The 22,470-nt window shown below is 43.4% G+C and overlaps 1 protein-coding gene across 1 annotated transcript in view; it reads left to right on the plus strand.

Moving 5' to 3' along the window:
* Window positions 1-22,470, plus strand: part of LOC117518168 (cyclin-dependent kinase-like 5) — a 186,677-nt gene that overhangs the window by 46,818 nt on the left and 117,389 nt on the right. Inside the window, 1 exon segment of the mRNA XM_034179226.1 lies at window positions 11,858-11,892. Coding sequence (XP_034035117.1) covers window positions 11,858-11,892 — 35 coding nt within the window.

Below are 22,470 nucleotides of genomic sequence, written 5' to 3' on the forward strand. Positions count from 1 at the left end.
CAAAGAAAGGCTTTTAGAGCAGTTCACTCTTCTTCTTTTGCAGACTTTATATTACCCACGTTGTTCAAAATAGAAGAGAAAACTGTTTCAAATAATCATTTCATATCAGTGGGAGCCACACAGTAGCTCTTCGGCACTCCTCAATGAGTCATCGCATAAAGCCCACCCCATAAAAAATTGATGAGACCATATGACTTGGGCAGGACAAATAAACTTGAAAACTGACAAGCTCAGCTAAAATTCTAACCTCAGTTCAGGCGTTTATTGCATTTATTGCATCATGTTTTTGAGGATCGTGTGGTGGTTCTCATAACTGTTTTGCTTTGGTGTGGGCATCAAAATTTCTGACCTGGTTATTTCTTCAGTAAGTATGGATTAACAACCTAACATCATGAAGCTACTGATAGCTACTAAAAATGCTAACACAGTTAGCATCCAAAAGTATGATGCATGATAATGCTTATCTCCAGTGTGGAAGGTTCTCGGTTCAAATCCCATCCCTGCCCATTCATCGCGCAATATGGCGTTGCATCAGGAAGGGCATCCGGTGTAAAACCTGTGCCAAATCAACATGCCCTTAACTGTTTTTGTTGCATAGTGAATGTGGTAATGAACATAAGGAGGTCTGGAAGACAATAAATACATTTTTTAATTATGTCACTGGATTTGGTCTTATATGAAAATTCAGTAAGGTATGTCTTCTATAATACATTCCAATTCTAAGGTAGAACTCTACTGGTGTATACTAAAGTATATCTAAATATTAAAAAAAAAAAAAGAGTAGAGCCACTTTGGTGCCTGGTCTTGAGAACCAGGGATGGTAGGTTGAAAAGCTTTTTGATCCCATGGGAACTCTCCCTACCCATCTAAGTGGCTCAAGAAAATGGACAGCATGTATATAAGTGATATTAACACAATCAGGGTAATAAACAAAATATACAAGAAATATAGTTACTACATAGAAGAATTCAGCAGGTCAAAGAGCCTTTTCGTATCATGCACCCACCCTGTGGAACAGTCTTCCTGCGACCGTGAAGCAGTCTGAGTCTGTGGACATTTTTAAGTCAAGACTCAAAACCTATTTTTATTCTCTTTCTTATGGATAGTTTTTATTTTTATTTGTTTTATTCTTTTACTTCTGTTTTTATTTATGTATTTGAATTTTTATTCATTTTTAATTATTTTTTCAATTTTATGTTGACTTGTTTTATGTAAGGCGCCTTGAGACGGCTTTTACTGTCATTTGGCGCATTATAAGCTAATTAAATTAAATTAAAATTACATAATATGATAGGAGTTAGCTTCTAAAACATAAATATTCATACAGGAGAAGATTGTAGTATACATATACCTAGTCTGTAGACTTGTTGTAAAATTAAATTATAGCTAGTAGGCTAAGCTATAAATTTGGTTATTTTATTATAGAAACAGAAGCTATGATGTAATATGTTTTAGGTATCTATCTAAAGTTCACCCTGCTAGCTTACTATAGGAAGACAAAATCCATAGAAATCCCAAACTGAGATACTATTTGTTGATATCTATTAAAGAACCCATAAACTGAAGAACCATTAAAAATCTACACCATGTAATAGATGAGCTACCATTAATTTAGCTGTTAATTTGCCAAGTGTATCTTGCTAGTCAACAAGGTTAAACAAAGCCAGTAACTAGCATATAAAGTACAATAGCGTAGTTTAACCCTACAATAATGGTATTAACAAATACATATAACAACAAATGTAAACAAAAGTGCGTATTAACGTTAGCTTCCAAAACAGAACAGAACCGACTATATTGTTAGCTTTGATAAACGGTGCTGCAGCCGGCTCGATAAGCTAACGTTAGCTGTTAGGTTTAACTAGTTGTACCCCACTCCTCCATTTTTATCAGTAATATAATAATATATAAAAAAAAAACAAGAAAAGGGACATTTGTATGTATTCACAACCATAAAGCGTGATGAAATGTATATGGAGACAAGATATAAGTACCTTAGTGAAAGGATACTGAGGTGGAACCACTCCCGGCTAAGGAGAACTCAGGGCTCGTGGCTGCATGTAGTAACCTTTAACTAGCTTAACGGAGAGGGATAAATTCCAGGTAAGTTAACATTGACAGTGGTAGGCCTAGTTACCACTTAGGTAGCAAACTCATCGTAAGAAAATAAAATGAAAACAAAACCCTAAAATAAAGATTCAATTCAATTCCTTTTTTATATAGCGCCAAATCACAACAAACAGTTGCCCCAAGTCGCTTTATATTGTAAGGCAAGGCCATACAATAATTATGTAAAACCCCAACGGTCAAAACGACCCCCTGTGAGCAAGCACTTGGCTACAGTGGGAAGGAAAAACTCCCTTTTAACAGGAAGAAACCTCCAGCAGAACCAGGCTCAGGGAGGGGCAGTCTTCTGCTGGGACTGGTTGGGGCTGAGGGAGAGAACCAGGAAAAAGACATGCTGTGGAGGGGAGCAGAGATCGATCACTAATGATTAAATGCAGAGTGGTGCATACAGAGCAAAAAAAGAAAGAAACAGTGCATCATGGGAACCCCCCAGCAGTCTACGTCTATAGCAGCATAACTAAGGGATGGTTCAGGGTCACCTGATCCAGCCCTAACTATAAGCTTTAGCAAAAAGGAAAGTTTTAAGCCTAATCTTAAAAGTAGAGAGGGTGTCTGTCTCCCTGATCTGAATTGGGAGCTGGTTCCACAGGAGAGGAGCCTGAAAGCTGAAGGCTCTGCCTCCCATTCTACTCTTACAAACCCTAGGAACTACAAGTAAGCCTGCAGTCTGAGAGCGAAGCGCTCTATTGGGGTGATATGGTACTACGAGGTCCCTAAGATAAGATGGGACCTGATTATTCAAAACCTTATAAGTAAGAAGAAGAATTTTAAATTCTATTCTAGAATTAACAGGAAGCCAATGAAGAGAGGCCAATATGGGTGAGATATGCTCTCTCCTTCTAGTCCCCGTTAGATTGATAAAACAACGTTTAACTGGCATATATATATATATATATATATATATATATATATATATATATATATATATATATATATATATATATATATACGAGGTCTGTTAGAAAGTATCCGACCTTTTTATTTTTTTCAAAAACCATATGGATTTGAATCACGTGTGATTGCTTCAGCCAAGCTTGAACCTTCGTGCGCATGCGTGAGTTTTTCACGCCTGTCAATTGCGTCATTCGCCTGTGAGCAGGCTTTGTGTGAGCACTGGTCTACCCCTCTTGTCGTTTTTTATTGCGAATAAATGTCTGAACGATTTGGAGCTTTGCTGCATCAATTTTTTTCCAGAAACTGTGAGAGACCTCCAGGTGGACACTGTTCGGAAAATTAATATGGCTTTCAGGGACGATTTTATGGGGATTACACAGATTAAGGAGTGATTCAGACAGTTTAAAGACCGCCCACAACTGCTGAGAGCGCGCCGCGCTCCGAGCGCCGATCGACAGGCTCAAACCCCGTTGAAACAACCAGATCATTTCCAACGTGAAGGCTTTGTTGATCCGGGACGTCATCTGACTTTCACAAAAAGGCAGAAGGCGTGGATATCAGCACTTTTTTGGCACATTCTACTGTTACAGGAGTTTTTTTCATGGAAAGAAAAGCGGAGGAACGCGCCACGGAGCCGTTCATAACGCGGCACAAAACCACCTCCATGTTGGTCTCACAGGACGGCTTTCAGGTGGATTTCAGACGGTTGTCGGTTGCTTTTCAGTCGTGTGATTATCCGAGAAATTGAGCATGAGCTGGACATGCCCCAACATGTCCTGTGAGGCTTCATCACGGCGTTGCTATGCGCCATGCGGCTCTACCGCAACGCACGGAATTCCGCTCCTCTTTCCATAAAAATAACTCCTGTAACAGTGGAATGTGCCGTTCATTTCTAAACTGGACACTGTCTTGATGCGGTATGTCGTCTGACTAGCACAGGAATTGTGAAAAGACGTGGACATCAGCACTTTTTCGGCACATTGAGACAGACGTGCGGAGGATGTCACTACTCTCATATAAGGAAATTTTACAATATGAAAGTTAAAATCATCCTGTTTGTCAAAAACTGCTGTTCTAAGCTGTCAATCTATAATGCTCAACTCTATATCTAAGTATGAGAGTTTGTTATTGTTTTCTGTAATCTTTTTAAGCTCTAATTCTGATGGATAGATATTTTTAATTTCATTTTCAAAATTAGAGTTATTTAAAGTAAGTAGGTCATCAGTGTAACGGAACGTATTACTGAAGGTTTTTGCTGATTGGCTATCTGTTTTAAGTTTATCTTTCATGAATTTATATTCATAATAAAAAAGGAAAAGGTTTGCTAAAAAATGGAGCACAATCTGTTCCCATAGGTATCCCTATTGTTTGTTTGAAAATTCTCTTACTGACCCCCAGTGTTCCGAGCTACCTTCACAGTATTGTTTGAAATGTTTTGTAACTCTTTTAACCCTCTGGGGTCCGAGGGCATTTTTTGGACAGTTCACTTGCCTGGCATAAATGTTTTATTATTGCTGTTAACAGCTCTCCCTGCATCCCACAATCAAGTTTTATATGTCTTTTTTTTCAGGACAACCTGTGTTTTCAATATATATATATGCTATAGTTGTGTTTTATAAGTGTGTGTAATAAAGGTTTACAATCAGAAATAAGAAAGGAAAAAGTAAAGTGGTAAATTATTTTCCACACACATTTATTCAAAACACACAGCAAACTATAATAAACTAGTAACACATCACTCCTAAAAACAATCTTTGGTGTGTCATGTGAGGTGAATCTGCCCTATGATTGGATTTTGGAAAACCATGTGACGGTGAACCAATTCTGATTGGACACACATTGCTCACGTCATCACACAGTTTCTATGAGGAGTACAAAGATGGTGGACGGTGGCTTGAAAGTCGGCGGAGTTAACTTTTCAGCAAAAAAAAAAAAGTAAGTTTCTGTCTCATATCATTAAAAAAGTTATTTACAATTTAGTAAAGCTTGGTCTCAGCCGTTGTATACCATGGCGTCGGCCCCAGAAGGTTAAGGCCCGAGGTTAGCAGTTGGGATAAAATGGTTTAGTTGTACATGCACTAGAGGCTACTATAAATCTACTACCTATTGGATTTTTGTGCATTTTTGGAAGCCAGTAGAGTATAGCTGGTAGTATATGTAATGTGATCAGAGATGTTTTCATTTCTCCAACTTGCTTCTGTTTTTCCTTCAAAAAATGACAGCAGCCATGGCCAGTATTTGCAGTGCTTTTCCAACAATTCATTCTCTGAAAAATATAATGTGGTCACTGCATTTATTTATTGATTTAAAAAAATCTTTTTTATTATGCTATTGCACCATTGGGGATTGCCAGTAATAATAAAAAAATAATATGAAAGCGCTACCATATTTTTCCAGTTTGAGCAGTCGTGTTAAAGGGTAAACTCAACATTTGTCAACCGAGCCTCTATTTTTTTTTTTTTTTTAGGTGTTTTGGGGATCATTTTTCTTCTTTCTTTTCTTCTTTCTTTTTCTTTCTTCTTTCTGTTTTAATTAAAGGTTCTGTATTTGGGTTTTATACAGCACAGAACTTAAACAGTACAACAACAAATGAACAAAATGTCTCAGGAAAGAAAATTCCTAATCTACATAAGACATCCCAATTATTAAAGTAACATAAGAAGGAAGAAAGGGAAAAAAAGACAAGTGGATAAGGCACAGTGGAAATTTGACCTCATTACTTGAGCCAACAAATGATAACAGGAGCCCACAAATTCCTCAAGTGCACTTTCTTTAATCTCTCTCCACTGGTGAAGGGTGGGGGGTAGTGGTTTGAGACAGGACATAGGCAGCATGGTGGATTAGTGATAAGCACTGTTGCCTCCCAGCAAGAAGGTCATGGGATCGATTCCCACTTGTGGCCTTTCTTCATGTTGTTTTCCTTAATTCATTATTGCATGACACAGAATGTGATGAGCAACCAAGACAGACAGACAGACAGAGTCCTCTTTAGTTGACTGTTTTATTTTCCCTCCTGCTCTGCCTTTTTTTTTCTTTGCCTCCAGTGGCCATAATACATTCTCATATGAATATTTCACTGTTACAAGTGACTGGGGATGATATGTGCAGACACGACAAGTGTGGTGATGCCACGTTTGTAAGGCGCATCTCCCTGTTGCAGCCCGAGACTTTAGACTTAGTTTTTGCTGTTCTACAAACCACACTTTATCCGCAAACCAACATGGCCACAAGAGTGGAAGTTATATTGTTTTTAAGAGGACGTGCATGCTGCATGTGAAAATGACGACTACGCAGGACATTTGTGTACCATAGGTCGATTTTGTCTGTGTGGGGTTTCCTTTGGGTTTAACATAGAAAAAGGTAAATATTACTCACAGACATATGCTCTTTAGGGTTTTAGTGGGGAAAAATTAAGATAAATCGAAATAAAACACAGAACCAACGAAGCAGCAGATCAAAGATCGAATCACTGCTTCATTGGTTCAAGGTTCAGCGCAAGGCTGTGCTGGAAAAACATGTCAAGACTGAGTGGAGGCGAGGCATAGACAGGCTGGACACAAATTCAGGCTCTCAAACAGGGCATATGAGTAAAAAGGATGGTCTTTATTACAGGCAGGGGTTCGGCAACAGGAAGACAGTCCGTGGAGCAAAAGTACCAGACAAGGACGAGACAGAGGACGTGGTCAAAAATTAGCAGGGTCAGTACACGAGCAAACTGGGTTTTCAGAGCTGAGGCAAAAACAGGGTCAGGTAAACAGAGCAGAATCAAAACCCGGCAAGAGCAAAAGCAGAACGAGACAAAGCGCTGGTAAGTGATGAACATCATCGACAAACTAGCAGTGAGCAAATGAACAGACGCAGTTTAAATAAAGAAGGCGGTGACAGGAAAACAAGGTGCACATGAGGATGAAGGATCTGGAAAGGGGGGCGTGGCTGGCAGATGAGGAACAGGTGCAAGAGAATGAGGGAGGAAACGCAATGCAGGCAAACCAAAAGAACTAAGTGACTGGAAAATTAACAGAGAAAAATGAGATGTGCTTAAGGCAGAAAATAATAAACGTGAGCAAAACAAAAGGGGAAAAAACCAGGAGATAATGTGACAAAGCAAAGTGGAAAATAAGCAAAACCTGTGACTAAGCATAATTTAAAGAATGTGAAAAGCTAAAGTAATATACATGACTAATAAAATAAAAGATGACCAACAATGAAACTAGTGACAAAGAAGAGCAATGAATGGCTAAAACAAAAATGCAATACATGAGAACCAAGACCAGGAACACAGAATAATACATCAACATGAATAATCAGAAACGGACAAGAAAATAAACAAGCAGCCAAGCATAAAAACAAAGTCAAGAATGGGCTAAACTGAAAGAAAAGAAAAGGGAACGAAGACAGGAGCCCAGATAGGACAGAAGCATGACAAAATGGTTGATTATACAGACCCACTCCAGAGTCTGTAATCAATGTAGAGAACTGATCATTTTCCTGACCAACACCCCCAAAAACAATTGCCACTCTGAAGGACCAATAAGGGAATCATTAAGCAAAAAGGCTATTCGATGGATCGAATCATTTCTTAAGGATACCCGAAAAGAACCAGTTCCCGACACGCAACCCTAACAACAACACCCTAAAAAAAAAAAAAAAACCCTCACATTAAACACTCACAATTATTTTAGTTAAACACCTAAATACATATTTTGGGTGAACTCACCTCCATAACGACGCAAAGTTGCAAACAAGTTGCCGTTTACACTGACAACGAAATCTCGGCGTCCCCAGCGAGAACGTGATTACGCGGGAGATTTGACACCGTAAAGGCGTCTATGGGATACTGGACTCCCAGATGATTACTGTTCATTTCACTGAAAAATGTTCACTCTGCACATAATCCATAAGGTTTCTTTGTTTACTTCCATGTTATACTCTGTACATGCATGTCAGTGTCTCTCCACCTGACCCTGTCCACCTATCATGTAGAGTTTTGCATTGGGGTGAGATCTTTCCCACAAACAATAGCTTTTACATTTGCAGATATTTATTTATTTACATACTGCACCTTGGCTAAAAACAGTCATACTCTGTTTCTCCTAATGCATATATTCCAGTATATCAAATATGTGTCGGGCCAATTAGAATATGTACTTTATTTCAATATAAAGTTGTTTAAAAAATAATAGTTACACATTTTATTTTTATGTTTTTTGCACCATTCCAGATTTCCCATGGGTCAACAGTGTATAAACAAACCAAGATTAATGCTTCTTTATAGAATATAGAATATACCAGAAGAGTCCTGCAACTGATGGAATTACAGTACTTCTGAATTACCATAACTGTCAGGTAATGTGGGAACCTTCATTCATTTAGGAGCGGGGTGGGAATCTAAAGCCAAAACTACTGAAAAGCAGTTTTTTTAATCTTCTCAAATACACTAATCAGGGTCCTCATTAGGAGATTCACGGGCATCATGAGACACTGTCGAGTCTAAAGCCCCCCTTACACATGGCAAGAATGTGCAGGAACCATAATCGGATGCAGTTGGGAGGAAAAGAGGCGTGGTCAGCTGTGTCAGAACGCATCCAGATTACCTCATCCACACCTGCACGATGGCATTCAAAGCTTATGTGGACAACAGGTAGTTGACACAGACTGCTGCCAGATGGCCAAATAAAGGCGCTGAAGACTGCCCGATGTCCAAATATATAAGTATGAGAAACAGAGGACCAGAGTGGGAGGGAGCACTGTGTTCCTCCCTTTGCACAGGCCCTGCCGGTACTGAACACTGGAGTACAACCAATTTATGGACCGGACTCACGCCATATGTGTCAGAGCTGCGTCTGATGCATGGTGTGACTGCTTGGCCTACTGCCAGCAAACCTTCAGCAAAGGTGTCCAGTGGCATGCGCGCACATGCGGCCCACTCATGCAGCCGTTATGAACACACACACGCACACAGGTGAGTGACAATTCCAGCCCCGTGCGTGTGCTCAGGGTGATCATGCGCGCGTGCCACTGGACACCTTTGCTGAAAGTTTGCAGCAATGTCACACCATGCATCAGATGCAGCCTTTCCAGCGAACTTTAATTTCTTTTTTCTTTTTTGCTTACTTCAGGAGCACAAAGCAGGTCTGTACATCATGATGTCAGTTGGATTATCACATGGGATTTGATTTCTGCGTGGTTATTTGTAGCACACAGCTGCCTGGTGAGAGGCTTTTCACTGTGGTTTGGATCCTCTGCGCTCTTGCCTGGCAATACAGTTCCACGTTACGCCTCCTACAGAGTTTAAATGGTTAGCAGGTAATAATATGTACATTACAGCAGTGAGATCCATTCAGCTTCGTGCCTGACATGCGCTATGATGCATTACTGTGCATGACTCCACGGAGAGGAGCAACGGCACACGGTACTTTCGGTTTGATTGCACGCTATTCACACCCACTGTATATGATGAATGCATGTCACATAAATGTTATTACATATCAACATTTCCTTTGTCCTCACTCGCCGAGGGCCAGTGGAGATGGACATCCGCGGCACAACATGTTGGCAGGCTTTGCTGTGATTGATCGATCTCAGAGCTCAATCAACTGTGATCAGATTGTTTCAGATGCTGTTTTGATGCTGTCAGAATATATAGACTGCAATCAGATGATGCAAAAACTGCATATAGACTGCTGTCAGATGTGCGTCGCATCTCGATGGTGCCAAGAGTGTTTTGAACATGTGCAACACACTCAGGACAGCTGAGCAAATGGGACCAAATATGTAGATGCTCACAGACTGCCGTCCGTTGGTCTTCAGACCACACCTCAATATTTACAGATTGTCAATCGGCATATGTGTGATGGCGGTATAATGTACACACACCTCCATATATATATATATATATATATATATATATATATGTGTGTGTGTGTAAATCTTGTGTAAATCTACAGTTCTCTTTCTTAGATATTCACTGAGTTTTTGGACTTTTTGATTGTTCTGAGCCTTGTTCAGCCCAATGGGTACTGTGAAACACGTCCTTTTTATGCTGGCAACAATGACATTCATGCCCATGATGAGTGTACGTGTATGTCAACGTCTATCCACAACTCTGTGTGTGTGTGTGTGTGTGTGTGTGTGTGTGTGTGTGTGTGTGTGTGTGTGTGTGTGTGTGTGTGTGTGTGTGTGTGTGTTAAATGAATACCTGCATGGTTGCTTTGAGAGTATTGATGGAGAAGTACAGAGAAGGCCAGAAGGAGTTGCATTGTGTGTTTATGGATTGGGAGAAAGCTTATGACAGAGTGACAAGAGCAGAGTTGTGGTATTGTATGAGGAAGTCTGGAGTAGCAGAGAAGTATGTGAGGGTAGTGCAGGAAATGTATAAGGATAATGTGACAGCGGTGAGATGTGCAGTAGGAATGACATTGTTTAAAGGTGGAGGTGGGATTACACCAAGGATCAGCTCTGAGTCCTTTCTTGTTTGCAATGATGATGGACAGGTTGACAGATGAGATCAGACAGGAGTCTCCATGGATTATGATGTTTGTAGATGACATTGTGATCTGTAGTGAAAGTAGAGAGCAGGTTGAGTCTAGCCTGGAGATGTGGAGATACACTCTGGAGAGAAGGGGAATGAAAGTCAGTAGGAGCAAGACTGAGTACGTGTGTGAATGAGTACGTGTGTGAATGAGAGGGAGCCCAGTGGAATAATGTAGTTACAAGGAGTAGAGGTGGTGAAAGCACATCAGTTTAAATGCCTGGGTTTAACTGTTCAAAGTAATGGAGAGTGTGGTATAGAGGTGAAGAAGAGACTGCAGACAGGGTGGAGAAAGGTGTCAAGCGTGATTTATGACCGAAGAATATCAGCAAGACCGAAGGGGAAAGTTTATAAGACAGTAGTCAGTGAGACCACCTATGTTATTCGGCTTAGAGACGGTGACACTAACAAAAAGACAGGAGGCAGAACTGGAGGTGGGAGAGCTGAAGATGTTGCAGTTCTCTTTGGGAGTGACGAGGATGGACAGGATAAGGAATGAACATATCAGAGGGACAGTTCAGGTGGGTTGGTTTGGAGACAGCTAGAGAGATTAGGTTGAGATGGTGTGGACATGTGCAGAGGAGGGACCCAGGGTACATCGGGAGAAGGATGCTGAGGATGGAGCCACCGGGCAGGAGGAGAAGAGGGAGGCCCAAGAGGAGGTTTATGGATGTGCTGAGAGAGAACATGCAGGTGGTTGGTGTGACAGAGGAAGATACAGAGGACAGGGTGAGATGGAAACAATTGATCTGCTGTGGTGACCCCTAACAAGATCAGCCGAAAGAAGATCATGATTAAATAAATTTCAGTGTGTGTCATCCCTGTGTCATTCCATTTTATTACAAATAACTTAATTTCTGTATTTATTTGTTTTGGTTTCTTTGTATGTGGGTATTACTTGGGTTGTTACCGACATCTGGTGAAAATTTGATGTAGGTAGAACCTTTAAAAATATATTTACTGAGAAAAATGGCCACATGTTCAGTACTAATTTTACCCGTTGTATATAAATTGAAAAATTGTCAGGAAATAGATTGTTTTTTGGTACAGAACTTGGGGATTTAAGTGTGAGCAATGGACACACAGCCAATCCCAATGTAATGTGTTAATATTTCTTAAAATTTTATAAATTTTGCTATCACTTTATGCCCCTTTCTCATATGTCTGCTTTCATATAAAGTTGACCTAGATGAGAGGCAAAATAGCTTTGGGAAAGCATGACTGTTTTAAATATTCATAATGTAATTTGCTGCAGTGTGTCTCAGAGTTAAACATGCTTTGTTTCTTTTTTTCTTCTTTTTTTAGGTGCCTATGGTGTTGTTTTGAAGTGCAGACACAAGGTAAGTTCTTGTTAATTTTGGCATAACCACCTTTATGACTCGTTCCTTTTTCCATATCCCATTGTGGTGTATGTACATCTCACATATTGTGGACTCGACATGATGGATGGTGTGATATACTTGGAAACCAAGAAAAGCTTTGATAGGGAGCTGCAGGGTTTCATGCACCTGGTCAATTCACTTTATTTATCACAGTGGTTCTCAGCCATGCAATTACCAAGCTGCTGTAATTGGCTGCTGCTGCTGCTGTGGATGAGTGGGTACTTAGCTTTTGTCCTTTTGTCTCTGCTTAGGTTGATCAGTGAATGAGGTCTACTGTGAATAGCAGCAACAATTCTGTCATTTGTGTTGTCTCGCAGGCTGTTATTCTTCCTCGCTTCTGCCTCTTCACTGTTTCAATGAATGTAAAATCAGCTGCTCTGATAAGTTTCATTTTTAAAACATGCAAATAAAAAACAAAATTCAAAAGAAAAAAACCCAGTTGGACTATGAAAAGCAGCAGGCCCACACTGCAGTAATAGCCTTGTCATCTCATAGTCCATTTACGGAAAAGACTTTGCAAGGATTTGACAGCAATCCAGCATGAGTAAGAGACGCTAACTCCTACGGAGGGTTTGTGAAAAGTGCAAAACATTTTCTGAGCCTTTCCTCGTCAACATCCTTGATGTTTTTCTTGTTTGACAGTAGCCTTACATAAACCTTTCATTCCAGTGCTTATTACAGCTGTGACCTTACTCTCTACATCCATCAGTGGGATTCCTGGTACCATAGAGTGAGCCTAAATCTGAGATTTGTAACAGACAACAGCGAGAGAGAATGCAAGAAGAAAAACAAGGTCCTGCTTTAATCATACCCACTAATTACTGGGCTTTATTCGGACTGATTGATCCTGGGTGGCTATAAAAAAAACAATGTTTCCATGTTATGCAACGAGTACTACGTCAGTAAGTCTCAGATAGCTCCATGCGACAGAAGGAGGATGTTTCCTGTCATGTTTTCTTTACTGCGGGTATTTGCAAAAATCCTTCAGTTTCACCACAGTTGTATTATGAAACATTCTGGTGGAAAACTGCACACAACAGCTACATTTACTTTCTTGATGGATGTTTTTTTTTTTTTTTTCTCTCTCTTTTATGTAAATACTGATTATTCATTTATTAGTTTCCTCCCCATCAGAGTTGTTTAATTTTGAGCATCTGCATTTTAAAAAATAGATATTTTCCCTGTGTCGTGCAACACAAATAAAGAAATTACAGTCTAGTCATCCCAAATGTTTGACAGTTGAATAATGGCAGCATGAAGATACAGCACAATGCACTTTTCACATTGTTTCCATGGAGATTCATCGCTGTCCACATTTATAACAACAAGACTCAGACTTTGCTGCTTCCTGAAGAATTCGTTTGCGCATTTTATTTACTGATAAACTGAACTTTATTTTTCTAATTGTTATTTTTGTCACAGTTAAATTTAGAAAATGAGTCAGCAGAAATGATCAACCTGTTCTGTGTTCAGCAGAGACTCTGAGACATCGAAGGAAGCAAATTCAGCCTCGCGTTACACATGGGCAAAGAAACTTGGGGCCTAATTCTCAAAGATCCCAGATAAGAAATGCTGACTTGTGTGCAAAGTGAAAACTTTTGCTCATTTGGGTCAAGACAGTTTTGTGAGTGATTAATGCGCAGTTAATAGTGCGCACAGACAGACAGCAGTATGTAAATGAGGATTTTGCATGTGTTAATGGCCATGAGTGCAAACTGAAATGAAATGAGCCACTTAAGTTACTGGATGCAGGTACAAGGCACCTCTTCACCCAGATGTAATACACATGGAAGACAACTCAAAACACAATTTGTTGATTTGTTATTGATGCGCACAGTAATGCACATGCAGCATGTATCGATGTGCATGCATCATCCCTCACAGACAGCTGTGTGCACTGTGTGTTAATGTTTATGGGTCCAGATGGGACTGGACCGTTACTTGGCAATAGACTTAAACGCAGGGAACAATAACCAAGACGGAATGCAAATGAAAGGAGATTTATTATACAAAACCAGAAAATAAAGTGGTCTGCTGAAGAGAGTGTTGACCAACCTTCTAGTGGTGGAAATCGGGGTGCTGCTGGATACAGGGCGAGTTTTGAAGGAACGTGTCAAGTAAGGATTCTAGGACCAGGACCAGGTGGGACACTCGCCTTTACAACCAGGAACTATGGAAGAAGACATACTGGGTAAGTGGAATGCACTCGTTACGCTGTACCACAAACAGTCACTGTTGATAACAGGATTTAACACAGATGATCCAAGAATGCATAAAATAATATCTGTAACTTTTCAGCAATTGTTCATAGTTCATGAGTGGTCTCCAAGGTCAAGGGTCAAGCGCTGCAGGCTGAAGCGCAGCTCCAATCAAGCAGGACTGGATACAGCTGGGCAGCATTCTCAGTTGTTTGATACCAAAGTTCAGGCAGTTCTTAAGCAGAGTTCTTGAATAGATCTTTGCCAAAATACAGTCACAGTCTGAGGAATGTGAGAGCGGGATCCCACACAAAGGGGGCAGAACTTAATTTGTGTTTTAGTCCAGGAGTGCTCCACGTCGGGAGCCGACGGGTTTTCACAAAGAAGTGTGGAACTGGTAGCCACTACCAGGGGCGAGGTCCGCATGGAAGCAGTACCGGGTAGTTCTGGAACACGAGGAGAAGACAGTTTGTTCTAATGTGGAGATTAGATGGCCAGGCCAGTGTTACCTCAGTATAAGCTGTAGGGCGCTTTGGCGTCTTAGCGCACAGCTAGAGACGTGTTCAAGGGCACGGTGCAGCAGTCAGGTAAAACCCTCTGATCTCCGTCTGGAGCATGGAGATGCATGAAGGCTGGTGAGGCAAACGGTTAAGCAAGGCACAGAGAACAGATGTGGAAGTCTACAGTAGTATCTGGTATCGACTGGCTTGATAGCACAGAGAACAATCAACCATGGCACGGACAGTTCATGTACCAATCAAGAATCCGGCAAACATGAACCGAAAGCCCAGGTTTAAATAGTCTTCAGAAATCAGTTACTCATAAGATCCACGTGTTCTCTCAGAAATCAGTTAATCAGATAATCCAGGTGTAAAACAAAAACTGCAGGCGCCATCTGGTGGAAAAGACACGACACTTGAATCCTGACACTGCACACAACTAGGAGTCTGAGGGGTAAGGCACAGGTAGCTAAGTGCATTGGGAAAACGCACAGACAGGTGGCTGTGTGCCGGCGGAGTGCACAACTGTGTGTGCACAGTTTAAGTGTGTTTCACCACATGAATATACACACAGACATGCGTGCATCATCCCATATGCCCTGAGATGTGCGTGTGTTTGTGACACAGCCTGTCACATCAATCCAACGTGCAATGTGTTTCTGCTCATTTTTACACATGCCAATGTTTTAGGGCTATTGACTTTTAAATTATGCATTAAACTACAAAAACACATTAGCAATGTGCTGTTGCAGACCACTAAAACTGGAACAGATACGAAATGGAGCGCTGCTGTTACTTTGTGTTGCATTTATTTTTTGTGTTGTTCTGGGGGTGGGGCGGGAGGTGCACTTTTAATATGAAGCAGATGCAGCAGTGCTCATTTAATGTAGCCTCTAAACCTGTGGAGAAGCACAGATGTGGTGAAACAAGTGGTTTATCACTTCTGGATTAAACAAAAGGACTTGAATATGAACCAGGGGGCTGCAGACTATCACTTGCTTTGTCAGGGAGCATCAGGGAGCATGACATTTTGGCCATGTGGGGTGTTTCTTTGTCCATGAGTGTTGAGGACCATTCTAAAAAAAGCTGTTTTCACATTGTCATTATGGGGTGTGTAGAATGTTTTCCTCATGTCTGTAGAGCAGGATGAGCCCTGCTCAGGGTTGATGTACCACTTTGTGTTTCTCCAATTTATGACTAAATGTCCAATCATGGCCCTGACTAGCTAAAGACTAGGGCTGGGTATCGACACAAATTTCAAGAATTGATTCGATTCAGATTCTTAAGATTCAGAATCAAATATTTCATTCCAAACCAATTCGATATCAGTTTGGGTTAGTGTTATTAAACCTGTTTTTTGAGCTGTTACCTGATTGTCTTCAACCCCAGTTCCAATGAAGTTGGGACTTTGTGTAAAATGTAAATAAAAACAGAATGCAATGATTTGCAAGTCCTCTTCAACCTATATTCAACTGAATACACCACAAAGACAAGATATTTAATGTTCAAACTGATAAGATTTATTGGTTTTGTGCAAATATTTGCTCATTTTGGAATGGATGCCTGCAACACGTTTCAAAAAAGCTGGGACAGTGGTATGTTTACCACTGTGTTACATTGCCTTTCCTTCTAACAACAGTCAATAAGTGTTTGGGAACTGAGGACACTAATTGTTGAAGCTTTGTAGGCGGAATTCTTTCCCATTCCTGCTTGATGTACGACTTCAGTTGTTCAACAGTCCGGGGTCTCCATTGTCGTATTTTGCTCTTCATAATGCGCCACACATTTTCAGTGGGTGACAGGTCTGGACTGCAGGCAGGCTAGTCTAGTACCTGTACTCTTTTACAACGAAGCCACGCTGTTGTAACACGTGCAGAATGTGGCTTGGCATTGTCTTGCTGAAATAAGCAGGGACGTCCAAAATCTGGATGTACCTTTCAGCACTGCCATCACCAGATGCTGGCTTTTGAACTTTTTGCTGGTAACAATCTGGATGGTTTTTGTCTTCTTTCGTCCAGAGGACACAACGTCTATGATTTCCAAAAACAATCTGAAATGTGGACTCATCAGACCACAGCACACTTTTCCCCTTTGCGTCTGTCCATTTCAACTGAGCTCGGGCTCAGAGAAGGTGGCGGTGTTTCTGGATGTTGTTGATGTATGGCTTTCACTTTTGCATGGTAGAGTTTTAACTTGCACTTGTAGATGTAGCAACGAACTGTGTTAACTGACAATGGTTTTCTGAAGTGTTCCTGAGGTCACGCAGTAAGATTCTTTTGGGGATGCTCCTTTTATACCCAATCATGACTCCTTTTATACCCAATCATGACACTGTTTCCAATTAACCTGTTCACCTGTGGAATGTTCCAAACAGGTGAGCATTCATCAACTTTCCCAGTTTTTTGTTGCCCTGTCCCAGCTTTTTTGAAACTTGTTGCAGGCATCCATTTCAAAATTAGCAGATATTTGCACAAAAACAAAAACTTCTATCAGTTTGAACATTAAATATCTTGTCTTTGTGGTGTAGTCAATTGAATATAGGCTGAAGAGGATTTGCAAATCATTGTATTCTGTTTTTAATTTACGTTTCACACAACGTCCCAACTTCATTGGAATTGGGTTTGTAGTTATGCAATATATTAATACTAGTATTATATTGACATTTGACAGCAAATTAATGAAGTATTGATGCCTATAAGTCTGATGGCAAGGACCAAGCCCCTTCCCAGAATGATTGACTAGTATTTTTATGTTACAAATATGCTGTGGGGCAGAATTACTGAACAGATCCAGAGACCTCTGGCCCTGGTTCATTGTGCCAGACATTTCTACACTTCCATGTTTTGGCCTGATGCCTCATTTCTTTTGGCTTTAAAGTAAGGTTGTAACAAAGATTTAAAAATCTATGGTTTTGCTTCACAAAATTTGGCCCTCAAAATGCAGGCAGTAGTGTTTCAAAGGGTTATAAATTTAAAAATTTTTCAGGGGAGAATGTCTGCCCTCTCCCTGACAAATCCTCACATTTGCAGCACTCGTTGCTTGGCACACAGAAGAACTTTTCCCATAGCCATGCAGCGAGCATTGAGGGAAACGTTTTCTTGCATCGTGCCCCGTAGTGAGCTCTGGTGGAAAAGTTCTTCCACAGTCCATACCAGAAAACCTTCATGCGCTGTCCCAAGAAAAAGACACGTTTTGAGGGACAAAAAAAAACCTGAATTAAATGGCAGACAATTCTCTTTTGCTACCCGCAACAACAGACACGAATCCCACTAGTCACGATTGACATCTTTAAATGGCTTTGACAGAGGTTGATGAATAAATCGTGGACCCTGCTTCTAAATAAATCTAAGAGGTAATGGTCTTCTGATTATATTATGGACTGTAGATGATGGAATCCCTAAATTCCTTGCAATTGAATGATGAGAAACATTGTTCTTAAACTGTTGGACTATTTTTCCACACAGCTGTTCACAAAGTGGTGATTCTCGCCCCATCTTTGTTTGTGAATGGCTGAGCCTTTTGGGGATGCTCCTTTTATACCCAATCATGATACTGACTTGTTTCCAATTAGGTGTTCTTTGAGCATTCATCAACTTTCCCAGTCTTTTGTTGCCCCGTTTTCAAAATGACCAAATATTTGCACAAAAATTTATCAGTTTGAACATTAAATATCTTGTCTTTGTGGTGTATTCAATTGAATATAGGTTGAAGAGGATTTGCACATCATTGTATTCTGTTTTATTTACATTTTATACAATGTCCCAACTTCATTGTAACTGGGGTTGTAGATAAAGTTGAGGCAGAGACCTCATAGAAAGCACAGTGTTGGGAAAGTGTAATGACACGGACCCACAACAGGGGGCGTAAATGAACGGACAATAGATGAGTCAAAAATACAACACTTTACTGTTGTGAAATGTGCACAACAAAATACAGACAAATGCAGAATTTGGTTCACAATCAAAATATACAAAGTGACGTGTGGGTAGGCTCGAGGATAGGAGACATCCGTCCTGAGTAGAACCGGATCCCACAAGATTTCCACTGCCACCGAACCCGAAGGCTACTGGAGCCGCCAAGTCCTGAGTCCCCAGGTGGTCACCGTCTCCGACTGTCGGATCTGGTACTGCTGGCAGGAAGCAGAAGACAGAAGTAATGAGTGTGTGAAAAACACACCCAGTAAACAGTCAGCAAGTTCTTCTTGTATTAGTCGGGTGGGAAAGACACCTCCACCTCAAGTACACAGTTTATGCAGAGTCTGTATTCCTACTTATTGAAGTTCGGAGTGACGAGTGAAGTGCGTCCATCCTCCACCATCCGCGAACCCAGCCTCCAGCTGAAAGTAGCGATCAAGACACCTGCAAACAGTTCAACACACACGAAAACAAGTAACGTGCGTCAACACAACAATGGCTGAGAATTTACCGTGAAGGTAGATGATATCTTGGTGACAAGGTGGAGATGTCGTCCGGCTTTTGTGTGTGTGGGTGATGACCAGGTGATTGGTGACAGCTGTCATAGTTGATGAGTGACAGCTTTCACCCCGGCTGTTCCTGTGAGGTGGCAGCGCCTGAAGCCCGCACTTCAGGCAGGGCGCCCTTTGGTAGTGGGCCAGCAGTACCTCCTCTTCAGCAGCCCACACAACAGGACCCCCCCCCCCCCCCTCAACAGGCGCTCCCTGGCGCCCGACCAGGCTTGTCCGGGCGTCGCCGGTAGAAATCGGCCAGGAGGGCCGGGTCTAGGATGAAGCTCCTCTTCACCCAGGAGCGTTCTTCAGGTCCATAACCTTCCCAGTCCACCAAGTAATGGAAACCCCGGCCCCTCCGGCGGACGTCCAGGAGCCGACGCACAGTCCAAGCCGGCTCCCCGTCGATGATCCGGGCAGGAGGCGGCGCCGGTCCGGGAGCACAGAGGGGTGAAGCAGTGAAGCTGGGAGCTGGAGCTTCACTGCAGCCGGACTGAGGACTTTGAGGATCTTGAATGGACCGATGTACCTGTCCTTTAGTTTGGGTGAGTCCACTTGGAGGGGGATGTCCTTCGTAGAAAGCCACACCTCCTGCCCAGGCTGGTATGCAGGGGCCGGGGAACACCGGCGGTCTGCATGGGCCTCCATACCCCTCGTCCGGGCCTTCAACAAGGCAGAACGGGCGGTGCGCCACACCCAACGGCACCTCCGCAGGTGGGCCTGGACCTAGGGCACACCGACCTCTCCCTCCACCACAGGAAACAATGGGGGCTGGTACCCCAGACACACCTCAAAAGGGGAGAGGCCGGTGGCAGAGCACACCTGGCTGTTATGTGCATACTCAATCCAGGCCAGATGTTCACACCCGGCCGTCGGGTGTGCGGATGTCACAGAGCGCAGGGCTTGCTCCAGTTCCTGGTTGGCCCGTTCTGCCTGTCCGTTGGTCTGCGGGTGATACCCGGACGAGAGGCTCACGGTGGCCCCCAGTTCTCGGCAGAAACTCCTCCACACTTGACAGGAGAACTGGGGACCTCGATCCAAGACGATGTCCACGGGTATCACATGCAGACGCACGACGTGGTCTGCTGTCTCCTGGGCCGTAGGGAGCTTCGGGAGGGCCACGAAGTGGGCCGCCTTGGAGAATCGGTCCACTATCGTGAGGATGGTAGTCATGCCCCGGGACGGCGGGAGGCCCGTGACGAAGTCCAGGTTGATGTGGTACCAGGGGTGATGGGGCACAGGTAACGGCTGGAGGAGTCGCTGTGCCCGTTGATGGTCAGCTTTACCCCTGGCACAGGTGGTGCAGGCCTGGACATAGTCCCGGACGTCGGCTTCCATGGACGCCCACCAGAAGCGCTGCCGGACCACTGCCACGGTCCTTCTCACCCCTGGATGGCAGGAGAGTTTGGAACCATGACAGAAGTCCAGGACGCCAGGTCTGGCCTCTGGTGGGACGTAGAGGTGGTTCTTCGGTCCGTTCCCTGGGTCCGGGTTCCGTGCCAGGGCCTCTCGGACGGTCTTCTCCACGTCCAGGTGAGGGTGGCCACGATAGTGGACTCGGGCAGGATGGATTCCGGCGGATCTGACAGCTCAGTTTTGACTTCGACTTCGTGAACCCGGGACAGGGCATCCGATCTTTGGTTCTTGGTCCTGGGGCGGTAGGTGATCTGGAAGTCAAAACGCCGAAGAACAATGACCAGCGGGCTTGCCTGGGGTTCAGCCGCTTGGCGGTCCTGATATACTCCATGTTCCGGTGGTCCGTGAAAACCGTAAATGGCACCGCGGCTCCCTCTAACAGATGTCTCCACTCCTCAAGAGCCTCTTTCACCGCGGGGAGTTCCCGATTGCCCACATCATAGTTCCGTTCTGCCAGGGTCAACCTGTGTGAAAAATAGGCACAAGGATGGAGTATCTGATCAGACTCCCCACTCTGGGACAGCACGGCTTCTATCCCTGAGTCCGAGGCATCCACTTCAACCACAAACTGGCGGCCAGGATCGGGCTGCACCAGAACTGTAGTTGAAAACCGGCGTTTCAACTCCCTAAACACGGCCTCACACCGATCCGACCAGGTAAATGGTACTTTGGAGGAGGTTAGAGCTGTCAGGGGGCTAACTACCTGACTGTAGCCCTTAATGAACCTCCTGTAGAAATTCGCAAACCCGAGGAACTGTTGCAGCTTCCTGCGGCTTGTCAGTTGGGGCCAGTCTCTCACCACCGCAAACTTGGCCGGATCAGGGGCGACGGAGTTGGAGGAGATTATGAACCCCAGGAAGGACAAAGAAGTGCGGTGGAACTCACACTTCTCACCCTTCACAAACAGCCGGTTCTCCAACAGCCGCTGCAGGACCTGACGTACATGCTGGACATGGGTCTCAGGATCCGGGGAAAAGATGAGAATATCGTCTAGGTATACGAAGACGAACCGGTGCAGGAAGTCCCGCAAGACATCATTTACCAAAGCCTGAAACGTCGCGGGGGCGTTGGTGAGGCCGAACGGCATGACCAGGTACTCAAAGTGACCTAATGGGGTGTTAAATGCCGTCTTCCACTCATCTCCCTTCCAGATCCGAACCAGGTGGTACTCATTCCTAAGATCCAACTTTGAAAAGATTTTGGCTCCATGCAGGGGCGTGAACACTGAATCTAACAGGGGCAACGGGTATCGATTGCGAACCGTAATCTCGTTCAGCCCTCTGTAATCAATGCATGGACGGAGTCCGCCTTCTTTCTTGCCCACAAAAAAGAAACCAGCACCCATCGGGGATGTGGAATTCCGGATCAGCCCGGCAGCTAATGAGTCCCGGATGTAGGTCTCCATTGATTTGCACTCTGGGCATGAGAGATTGTACAGCCTGCTGGACCGGTACTCAATGCCCGGGATCAAATCAATGGCGCAATCATACGGACGGTGCGGGGGAAGAGTGAGTGCCAGATCTTTGCTGAAGACGTCAGCAAGATCATGGTACTCGGCTGGCACCGCCGCCAGATTGGGGGGGACTTTAACCTCCTCGTTAGCGGTCAAACCGGGCGGAACCGAGGATCCTAGACATTCCCGGTGACAGGTTTCGCTCCACTGAGCCACAACCCCAGACGGCCAATCAATCCGGGGATTGTGTTTAATCATCCATGGAAAACCCAAAATCACGCAGGGGGTAGAAGGAGTCACAAAAAACTCAATCTCCTCCCGATGATTCCCAGACACCACTAGAGTCACAGGTACTGTCTTGTGTGTGATTAAAGGGAGAAGGGTGCCATCTAGTGCCCATACCTTCAATGGCGAAGGAAGCGCCACCAGAGGGAGCCCTACCTCCCTTGCCCATCTGCTGTCCAGCAGATTCTCTTCTGACCCCGTGTCCACCAGTGCAGGGGC

This window comes from Thalassophryne amazonica, chromosome 10 (genome assembly GCF_902500255.1).
Source record: "Thalassophryne amazonica chromosome 10, fThaAma1.1, whole genome shotgun sequence".
Classification (NCBI taxonomy): domain Eukaryota; kingdom Metazoa; phylum Chordata; class Actinopteri; order Batrachoidiformes; family Batrachoididae; genus Thalassophryne; species Thalassophryne amazonica.